Source organism: Engraulis encrasicolus, chromosome 1 (assembly GCF_034702125.1).
Source record: "Engraulis encrasicolus isolate BLACKSEA-1 chromosome 1, IST_EnEncr_1.0, whole genome shotgun sequence".
Classification (NCBI taxonomy): Eukaryota; Metazoa; Chordata; class Actinopteri; order Clupeiformes; family Engraulidae; genus Engraulis; species Engraulis encrasicolus.
In genome coordinates, this window is record NC_085857.1 from 31,505,988 (window position 1) to 31,517,026 (window position 11,039).

Genomic DNA, 11,039 nt, shown 5'->3' on the forward strand with positions numbered 1-11,039 from the left:
GTTTCCAACTATCCTATAGGGATGTAAATGTGCACCTGTGTGTGTTAATGTTTATATTGAGTGTGTGAGAGGAAGTTGAACTTCGGCTTTCGCCTCTGACTGTGTGTGTGTGTGTGTGTGTGTGTGTGGGTGTGTGTGTGTGGGTGTGTGTGTGTGTGTGTGGAAAAAGAGAAGTACATTCTCAACGACTATCAAGCCATTTGTGTACTAATGAGGAAGAGTACAATGACAACTAGTCCATTAGTTTGCTAGTCGCACTCTTGCCCTTTATCGGACTGTGTGTGTGCGCGTGCGCGTGTGTGTGTGTGTGTGTGTGTGTGTGTGTGTGTGTGTGTGTGTGTGTGTGTGTGCGTGCGTGGAGAGAGAGAGGGTTGAATAAAGAGTGTATGTGTGTGTGTGTGTGTGTGGAGAGAGAGGGATGAATAAGGAGTGGAGAGGGGTGGAGGGAGTGGAGGTGTAGAGACAGATGAGGTGAAGTGGAGGGTGAGGGATGACATTTCCTGTAACTCCTGTTTAACCAGCTGATGCTGTGATAAGAAGGTGCTTCCTTTCAGTCTAACTTCACATGTGTATAGTGACAATAACTGTGCCTGTGTGCACGTGTGCGCACGTGTGTGTGTGCGCTCTAGCTAGCCTCCTCTGCTCCTCCCCTGGTCTCCACGTACTCCAGGGCCTTCTGCTTGACGGCCTGGATGGTGTGTGTGTGTGTGTGTGTGTGTGTGTGTGTGTGCGCGCGCTCTAGCTAGCCTCCTCTGCTCCTCCCCTGGTCTCTACGTACTCCAGGGCCTTCTGCTTGACGGCCTGGATGGTGTGTGTGTGTGTGTGTGTATGTCTGTGTGTGTGTGTGTGTTTGTGTGTGCTCTAGCTAGCCTCCTCTGCTCCTCCCCTGGTCTCTACGTACTCCAGGGCCTTCTGCTTGACGGCCTGGATGGTGTCGGGCGTGCCGTGCTTCTTCTCGTAGTCCAGGTAGCGCTTGAAGAAGAACTTGATCTTCTTCACCGACACGCTCAGGTGGATCACGCGGTCCAGCAGCTCCCTGCAGGAGGGAGGAAAAGGGAGGTGGGAATGAAGTGGAGGGTAAGGGGGGGACGAGAGAGAGAAAAAAAACGTCAGCCATTTTGTCAGCTTTGGTTTTAGCATCTACAAATGCCTTTCTGAAGACAATTTTTTTTAAAAAAGGTCAAAGATTGTCAGGTGGATCACGCGGTCTAAGCAGGAGGTGGAGGTGGAGGAAGAGGAGGGAGTTGGGGAGAAGGAGGTGGGAAAAGGCAGGAGTGGAGGAGAAGGGAGGTGGAGTGGAGGTGGTGAGGGGGATGAAAAGAAGAAGGGAAAGGGAGGTGGGGAGGAGAAGGGAGGTGGAGAGACGGAGGTGCAGGGGGAGGAGTGGGACATGGGGAGAAGGAGGTGTAGGGGGAGGAGTGGGAGATGGGGAGAAGGAGGTGTAGGGGGAGGAGTGGGAGATGGGGAGAAGGAGGTGGAGGGGGAGGAGGTGGAGGAGAAGGGAGGTCAGGACGAGGTGAAGATGAAGTGGAGGAGAAGGGGGGGGAGGAGAAGGAGGAGTGTAGGGGTGGAGGCCAAGATGTAGTGGAGGATGAGGGAGGTGGGGAGAGCGTGGGGGAAAAAATGAGAGAGAGAGAAAAAAAATGTTAGCCGCTTTGTCAGGTTTGGTTGTAGCACCTACAAATGCCTTTCTGAAGACAATAAAAGGGTCAGCTGAGGTGAGGTCAATAATGCCATGTCTCAATGGAGGGTGGTGGTGGAGAGAGAGGAGGAGTGAAGAAGAGGAGGATGAGAGAGATGAGGGGTGGGAGGGGGTGTAGAGAGGGATCAGGGAGGAGTGGAGAGTGAGGAGGTGGAGAGACAGATGAAGTGGAGAATGAGTGGAGGAGTGGAAAGGGGCGGCGGTGGAGAGACAGATTAAGTTGAGGATGAGTGGAGGAGGGGGAGGAGGAGTGGGGGTGAGGGAGCATGAGAGGTGGGAAGGGGTGGACAGAGGGAGGAGGGAGGAGTGGAAGTGGAAAGACGGAGGAAACTGAGGAAGAGGGGTGGAGAGGGTGGAGGTGGAGGAGTGGAAAAGGAGGAGTAAAGAGGGTGGAGGTCGAGGGACAGATGAAGTAGAGGATGAGGGAGGAGTGGAGAGAGGGATGAGTGGAGGAGTGGAGGGGCGGAGAGGGGGAGGAGTGAGGGAGTGGAGAAAGGTGGAGGTGGAGATAAAGATGAAGTGGAGGGAGGATAAGTGGAAGAGCGGAGAGGGGTGGAGGGGAGGTTGGCGTAAACAACGAAACGAGTGACAAGTCCGCTTTGGTCAGCTTTGGTTGTTGTGTCTCTAAAGGTTTTCTGACTGAGGACCATTAAAAGAAAGTCAAGGATTACGCTCCTGAGCTGAGGTCAATAATGCTTTGATTACAAATGACTCAATGGAGGAGGGGGGAGATGGAGAGATGGAGAGAAAGAGGTGAAGTGGAAGATGAGGGAGGGGTGGAGGAGGGGTGTAGAGAGGCATGAAGGAGAAGTGGACAGGATGGGGGCGGAGAAAACGATAAAATACAGATTTGAAGTCTGAATGTTATGCTCCTCAGGAAAAAACAAAGAAACAAAAAAACTGCTTTCTCGCACAAGCTGAGGCAATGCTTGTGAGTGTTTTTGTGTGTCAGGTTTTTCAGAGTGAGTGCTCTACCCTTACCCCACCACCAAATAAAAGATTAATGGGGCTATTTTCAATGACGCACAAATTGGTGTAGCATCATAGCCCTGTCCCTGACAGGGGAATAGCAGAAAACGATAACCATGTAAATTACATTACAGTAGGCAGACACTTTTTGGACAAAGTGACTTACAACCGAAGATATACTCACAGCGTACAACACGTGCAGATACAAAATGCACAGAAAATATCCAGAGCAATGCCTTAGAGTCCTGCATTTAGTATAGTGTGTGTGTGTGTGTGTGTGTGTGTGTGTGTGTGTGTGTGTGTGTGTGTGTGTGTGTGTGTGTGTGTGTGTGTGTGTGTGTGTGTGTGTGTGTGTGTGTGTGTGTGTGTGTGTGTGTGTGTGTGTGTGTGTGTGTGTGTGTGTGTGAACTAGACCATCTCTGGTGTAACTAAACCCTGTAAGGAGACATTGAAAACAATAATTGTAATAGACCATTTGGAATTTCTTGTGAAACACACTTGTAGGATTTTGAAGAACCACATTGAAAAAAAAAACACTTGCTGAGATGGGACAGTGTTGTCTCTTAATAACCAAGACATTGTGATGATGCAAACTCCAGAAGAAACCCTCCCTCGAGTGAAAATGCATAGTTTTCATCTTGACTGCTTTTAACATGTTGGATTACTGCATTCCAGGTAAAGACAGAGAGTAGAAGTGAATGAATAATGACCAAGCCTTCAGGATGTTGACTTCTTGAGCCATCTGTCTTGTGTCAAAATTAAAAGCTGGGGGCCTCCAACAAAACTTATACACAAAAAAGCTCTGCAAGTAACTTTTCATGCAAATTTTCAGATGTACTAATACGGACTTAACATGAAAAAGTGCATGTGTACTAGTTTTTCATCATGTTAAATCGCAGATAACACATGAATCAGCCTGAAAACCAGTTCATGCATGGACAGACACATTTTACATTTTTGGTGCAAATGTATCTTTTAGATTTTCACTTGTGCAAAGATTGAGTAGGAAATCTGTACATGTCGGTCCTCGTCAAGACACATGCAAGCAACCACAAACACACAACCAAGGCAAATAAGAATACGCACAACCAGGGGCAGGGGCAGGGGCAGGGGCAGGGGCAGGGGCAGGGGCAGGAGCAGGGGCTGGGGCAGGGGCAGGGGCAGGGGCAGGGGCAGGGGCAGGGGCACGCACGCACTCACACACGCACGCACTCACGCACAGAAGTGGAATGAAATGAGATGGCTATTTCAATCTTCACCATCTCTCACATGAATCCCAAATGACTCAAGCATTCGCTCGGCTAGGCTAATGATTGCCTTTGTTCTCCGAATCACATTGATTACGTGCTACTTGGGCTCCTGATGGTTCAAGAGCACTCAGCTTCTGATGTTTGCGGCTGGCCTTTCAAAAAAATGTTTACTAATGGGGATTGAAATGGTGTGCCAACGGTGTGGTAACCGAAATCTGAGTAACAACTCAAAGTGGACTGGGTACGCTGTCTGTTGCTGGCTCATTTTGACAAGAGATTCAGTGTTGGATAAGTTATCTAGCGTCCCACCACGTTATATCTAGGCCTACAGCCTCAATAGCTTGGGATGAGTCAGCAGGCTCTTTTGATAAGACTCTGTTCGTTTCCTGAGCCGACATTGCGATGCACAGACGCACAGACGGTTCCTTTTATTGTGTGTTGATAAAGGTGGATAGCTTAGCCGCGGTGCCAATCTGCTATGGCTACTGGCACAATAAGCCACAATGACTCAAGCAACCACTTTTGATGACGCTCCCGTAACTTGTCCGTTTCATGAGCTGATGTTATGTTATAGATACACATGCACAATTGGACTAATACGATCTTTCTTTATAAAATAAAGGGCATTCCACTGTATTGCTGTAGTATTTCTATAGAAAAGCTGAACTGTGGTGCCAACTTGTTGTGATGAAAGGCAGGTTGTTGACTCACAGTGCCTCATTGTGCCATGTCATGACATTTCCTGTAACTCCCGTATCACGACCCGAGGCTGTGATAAGAAGGTGGTTCCTTTTAGCCCGCAAACACATCAGACGAGACCAAAACTACAAAGGGTCTGGAGCTGGACTGTCTTCATAGCGAGAGCTACACGAGTGATAAAAGCGACACACAGTAAGTGTGCGAGTTAACATGACTGTATGAGTCTTCAGTAAATCTCGGGTGTAGTATATCTGCATGTGATTCATGACTGTTTTCAAGAAAATGCTTCAGGGGATTACCTCACCGGCCGATCTGTCAAAGATGTCAGATTATAAGCAAGAAGAAAATGCTTCAGGGATTGCCCATCTTTCAAAGCAACATCTCTTCCTTTTGCTGCAGTGGCTAGATTGGCAAACGCAGCCGTTCCTGGAAAGGTGAGTCACGGACGTGGGTACACTTCTCAATAATAACCGCTAGCTGTGCCTTTCCTGCTGGCTCTCTGGTGAACGCTCTCAACAGGATAGTGGGTTCAGTCCCTGGAGCAGTGTGGGCATAGGTGCCTTTGTCCAGGGACACCCAGGTTCGAATCTGGCCTGGGTCATTTCCCAACCCTACACCATCTCTCTCTCGCTCTCCACACTCACTACCTGTTAACCTGCCCTATCTGAAATAAAAGGCCCAAAAAGCCAAAACTATTTAAAAAAATAAAAATAAAATAAAAACGTTACTGACCGGACGTCCTGCTGGCTGCCGTGCTTGATCATGAGGTCGATGAAGATGCTCCAGAGGTCCGTTCGTTTGGGGTAGGTGCTCAGCACCTTCTCCAGCATGGCCTTGCCGCGCTCCTTATCCCCGTAGCGGAACTCCAGACGGGCAAACTTACTGATGAGGTCCACGTCTGCAGAAGAAAGTAACAGTCAATGCATTATTACCATCATATGCCTCTTTTCCACTGCCGGTTTTCTGGTAGGCCAACCGCTCGATACAGTGCAACTTGGCCGCCACTATTTGCTTTGTGAACAGGCACTGCACAGGTCAATCGTAAAGCAAAAAGTGGCGGCCGAGTCGCACTGACGTGGAAAAGTTACAGTTTACAGAATTCAAGCTCAAGTTTATTAGCGATATCCACTGTATAAAAAATACAATTGCTGGGAGTGTGCTTTGGTGGGCCCACACATTCGACAAAGCTGTTCATGCCATGTTCTCTCACTCTGCGGCCATCTTGGCCATCGTCTGTAGAGGAAGGTAATAACGAATGCATTATTTAGGAAAAAAAAGGTACCGCACACACCAATAAAGTCTTGAGGTGCTGACCACTTGTGTATTCAAATATGTCGTACTCTGCTCCACGTTTGATTTTAAATGACGTTTCATATCAGCCCCTTCGATGTGAATTGCTAGTTTGGAGGTAAAATGTGCACTGCCATACTCGGAGAACGGCTGGTAGTTCTGGAGAAAGGTAAAACTGAAGTGGAGGTGTAAAAGAAGCTCATTTCCAAAAATGGCACATTATCTCTTTAAATGAAATGGCTGAATGCAGCACAGTTATGTGTGGACAACTGTAATGGGGAGAATGATTACACTACGCCAGTCTTGTATATGCTAGACTCTAGAGTCGCTTTGCCATTCCCCTGTTACACACAGTCTGTTCTTACTCATGTCACACATTATACATACAGACAAGAATATACATATCGTATGTGTGTATGTATGTGTGTGTGTGTGTGTGTGTGTGTGTGTGTGTGTGTGTAAGCGAACTTGCGTTTATAAAGACTGTCTACTAACAAATGTTAAACGTAGCCTACTGACCCACACCTGCTTAAAGACACTCGCGCACGCGGACACACACACACACACACACACGCACACACGAGCAGACACACAATACTGTATGACCATGAACCTCACCACCGTCCATCTCCCTCCCCCTGTCTGCCATTGTGTATCGGTTGACAGTACGTTATCAATCTGCCATTATATCTGGTGGCCACAGGCTATCAGGCAATCCATTCACTTTATTAGCCCACCAGGCCACAGCACACACGGAGCTATGCACTTGGAGACACAAAATTGTGTTAGGCGACATGAAGTGTGTTTGTGTGTACATGTGGGCGAGTGAGTATTATTTATGAGTGTCATATCTTTTGAGACAGTTTACATCTAGGCATGTGTATTGTATAGTCTGGTGTGTGTGTGTGTGTGTGTGTGTGCCCGTGCGCGTGCGTGGGCTTGTACGTGTGCGTGTGAGAGCCTCTTTACCCTGTTTAGTCTGTGCATTTCTTCAGGCATGTGTGTGTGTGTGTCTGTTTAGTGAGCATTTGGGAATGTTCGTCTCAAACTCTCATTATGCTCTTGAGTCTGTATACCTTCAGGCAGAAATGTGTGCGTGCGTGCGTGCGTGCGTGTGTGCGTGCGTGTTAGGGGTGTAACGATATCGAACCGAACCAACGTATCGTACCGAAAAGACCTTTACCAAATCGAACAGTGCTGTACCAAATACCGAAAGGTTGAGTAAAAGGCTACTCTATTCGTGTTTTTACATTATACTGCTACTACATGCAGAGGCTCATGCAGAACCCTGAGAGAGAATGCAAGAAAAAACAGGTGTAGAGGCTTGGTCTTTGTGAAACCTTGAGGAGAAAGTACTATTTCTTACTGATGCATTCAACCTGCTACTTTGGGTCAGAGATTTCATTTCCTTTTTTTGGGTTGTATTTTGGTGAAATTATCAACGTGCTAAGGAAGAAAATTATTTTCTATTTTGTTTTCATATACTGTACCGAAAATGTACCGAACCGTGACCCTAAAACCGAAGTGCGTACCGAACCATGATTTTTGTGTACCGTTACACCCCTAGTGAGTCTGTGTGCGCACGCACGCGTCACTCTGGATGTGTCACTCTGTCGCATCTGGTAGGTGTGTATATGTGTGTTTCTCTGTATTACAGGTTTGTGTGTGTGTGTGTGTGTGTGTGTGTGTGTGTGTGTGTGTGTGTGTGTGTGTGTGTGTGTGTGTGTGTGTGTGTGTGTGTGTGAGTGTGTGTGTGTGTGTACACGCGTGTGTCCTTACGTTGCTTGTTGGAGAGGCTCTTGAGCGCCCTCTGCAGCAGGGCGTTGGCGGCGTCGCTCTGGCCCTGCCTCACCAGGTAGGTGCCGTAGCTCAGCCACACGGCCTGCTCCGCTCGAAAACGCTTCACCATGCTGTTGTACAGGCTCTCCGCTTCCTGTGCAGACAGGATATGATGCGTTAAAGGTGCACTGTGTAGGATGGTGGCCAGAGTAGGTATTGCAACTACGCTGCTCATTGAAACTGTGCTTCCTATTGCCAAATTTGATCTCGTCATTATATTTACTTAATAGAAAAAGATCCCCCTTTTCATGTATGAAAAATGCCATTTTACCAGTCATTATGAATACTTAGAATTTGATGGTGGTGGTAAATATTTGGGAAAAAGGGTAACACTTGTGAATGGGCAGTATGAAGTCTAGAAAGAAAAGTTCTATTATCCAAACCCCTGTCCTCCCTTGTGGCCTAAGTGACGATGATGTCGCAAGACATAATCTTGTTGGAGGTGGCGTATACGTCTGCTAGTCTCTGGTAGACAGGCATGGGCTCTCAGTAACATGTGTGTGTGTGTGTATGTGTCTGTGTATCTCTCTCACCTTGAGCTTGTTAGACGTGGCGTATATGTCCGCTAGTCTCTGGTAGACGGGCATGGGTTCGCAGTACTGCACGGCGCGCTCAAACACCTTCTGCAGGCTCTCCTCCGAGCCGTACATGTTCTCCAGGTTCATCAGGGCCACCCACACGTTCAACTTCTCCTGCTCCTCCCTGGACAAGGAAGGACACATGGACAAGGAAGGACACACAGACATAGACACGCACACAGTTAGAGGTGTGCATCAGGGCCACCCACACGTTCGGGCCGGGAATCGAACCCCGGTCAGCCTGCATGACAGGCGAGTATCCTACCGGTTGGCAACGGCAGGGCCACTCCATTTATTCTCAACCTACAGTCTCCAAAAGGTCTCCTAACCTACAGTCGTCTAAAGGGGCGTTCACCTGACAGTGCTCACATGGATTCAGGACAAGTATGGACTCTACAAGACGATTCTTTGACAAACGCACCTGAAGGAGATGGTCTTGAGTGCCCGTTCGGCGCGCCTGCTCTATGGGACACACCTACACACCAGGCACGCCTACAGATGGTCTTCAGGAGGAACGCAAACGCACCTGAAGGATATAGTCTTGAGCGCCCGCTGATGGATGGTCTTGATACGGCCACGGCGGGCGCCTGCTCTATGTAATGGAATGTATGTAATATAATGTAATGTAACGTTAACGCACCTGAAGGAGATGGTCTTGGGGGCCCGCTCGGCCACGGCGCGCCTGCTCTATGTAATGTAATGTAATGTAATGTAATGTAATGTAATGTAACTGCACCGTGTAATGTAACATAACGGTACTGCACCTGAAGGAGATGATCTTGAGCGCCCGCTCGGCCACGGCGCACGTCTGCTCTATGTAATGTAATGTAACATAGCCGCACCTGAAAGAGATGGTCTTGATACGGCCACGGCGCGCCTGCGCGATGTAATGTAATATAATGTAATGTAACGTTAACGCACCTGAAGGAGATGGTCTTGAGCGCTCGTTCGGCCACGGCGCGCGCCTGCTCTATGTAATGTATGTAATGTAATGTAACATAGCCGCACCTGAAGGAGGCTCTTTGTAATGTTATGTAATGCAATATAATGTAACAAAGTCGCCACGGCGCGCACCTGCTCTTTGTAATGTAATGTAATGTGACACCAACGCACCTGAACGAGATGGTCTTGAGCGCTCGCTCGGCCACGGCGTGCGCCTGCTCGATGTAATGTAATGTAATGTAAACCTTAACGCACCTGAACGAGATGGTCTTGAGCGCTCGCTCGGCCACGGCGCGCCTGCTCTAGTAGCAGTAGTAGTAGCCTTTATTTGTCCCAGTATGGGCAATTGTTTATGTAATGTCATATAATGTGACACCAACATACCTGAAGGATATAGTCTTGAGGGCTTGCTCGGCTACGGCGCGCGTCTGCTCTATGTAATGTAATGTAATGCAATGTAATGTAAAGGTACCTGAAGTAGATGGTCTTGAGCGCCACGGCATGCGCCTGCTCTATGTTATGTAATGTAATGTAACATAGCCGCACCTGAAGGATATAGTCTTGAGGGCCCGCTCGTCCACGGCGCGCGCCTGCTCTATGTAATGTAATGTAAACGCACCTGAAGGAGATGGTCTTGAGCGCCCGCTCGGCTACGGCGCGCCTGCTCTATGTAATGTAATGTAATGTAATGTAACGTAACGTAATGTAATGTAACATAGCCTCACCTGAAGGAGATGATCTTGAGGGCTTGCTCGGCCACGGCGCGCGCCTACTCTATGTAATATAATGTAATGTAATGTAAACGCACCTGAAGGAGATTGTCTTGAGGGCCCGCTCGGCCACGGCGCGCGCCTGCTCGATCTCGGTGGCCTGCAGGTGGAAGGCCATGTACTGCAGCCAGAGCAGCGAGCTGTCGGGCGAGGCCAGCAGCAGACGCTCGAAGGCGTGCGCGCTCTGCGGCCGCTGCGACGGGTCCATCAGCTCCGCCTCCTGCCGCCGCAGCTCCTCCTCCTCGCGCTTGGACTCCTCCTCCTGCGCCTTGCGGCTCCTCTTCTGGGACTGGATGGGAGGGGAGAGTGGTGGCGGGGAGAGGCACATGGATTAGATTAGATAACTTTTATTGGTACCCAAATGAAGATTTGATCTGTGGTCAAGTGAGCCTACAAACATACAAAACATTCTGAACAGTTAGGACACACATAACATACAAGCAACCCACAATGAACATTTTAGGACCATACAAAAAGTAGCTTTTAGTGCATCCTATTAAAGAGACACGGGGTCACATGAAGTGACAGGGTAGGGAAGGGAATGAGGGATGGGTAAGAAGAAGGGAAGGGAGAAACGGAGGGAGAGGGGGGGGGGGGGAGTGCAGAGAGGGAGATCGTGGAGAGAGAAGTAGTGTGGCAGAAAAAAGAAGTATGTTTTCCTTTTTCTTTTTTTATGGGCTTTTTGTTTGTTTATTGCTTATAGGACAGTCGTAAGAATGACAGGAAGACAGTGAGAGAGAGAGATGGAGCAAGGCCCAAGGACTCGAACTCGAACCCGGGTCACCATGGGCATGCAAGCCCATATGTGGGGGGCTTATCGAAAGGCTAAGCAATATCATGTAAACCACTCTTCATCCCACACATTCATAACTATTAGTGCATGGACCATACAGAACAACATTTCCTTGTATTCTGGTGTGTGTGTGTGTGTGTGTGTGTGACTGTGTGTGTACGTGTACGTGTGTGTACATGTAATGTCTATCATTTTACAACACATTAA

General features: G+C 48.5%; 1 protein-coding gene across 2 annotated transcripts in view; it reads right to left on the reverse strand.

The window, feature by feature from the left end:
• Window positions 1-398: 398 nt before the first annotated feature.
• The window catches only part of pdcd11 (programmed cell death 11), a 59,884-nt gene continuing 49,243 nt past the window's right edge, over window positions 399-11,039 (reverse strand). For both annotated transcript variants that reach the window (XM_063200089.1, XM_063200083.1), the window contains exons 34-38: window positions 10,078-10,328; window positions 8,283-8,451; window positions 7,690-7,843; window positions 5,353-5,518; window positions 399-1,036 (exon numbers count right to left, since the gene is read on the reverse strand). In XM_063200089.1, the coding sequence (XP_063056159.1) occupies window positions 862-1,036; window positions 5,353-5,518; window positions 7,690-7,843; window positions 8,283-8,451; window positions 10,078-10,328 (915 nt within the window). In that variant the 3' untranslated portion in view covers window positions 399-861. The remainder of the gene's footprint in view (window positions 1,037-5,352; window positions 5,519-7,689; window positions 7,844-8,282; window positions 8,452-10,077; window positions 10,329-11,039) is intronic.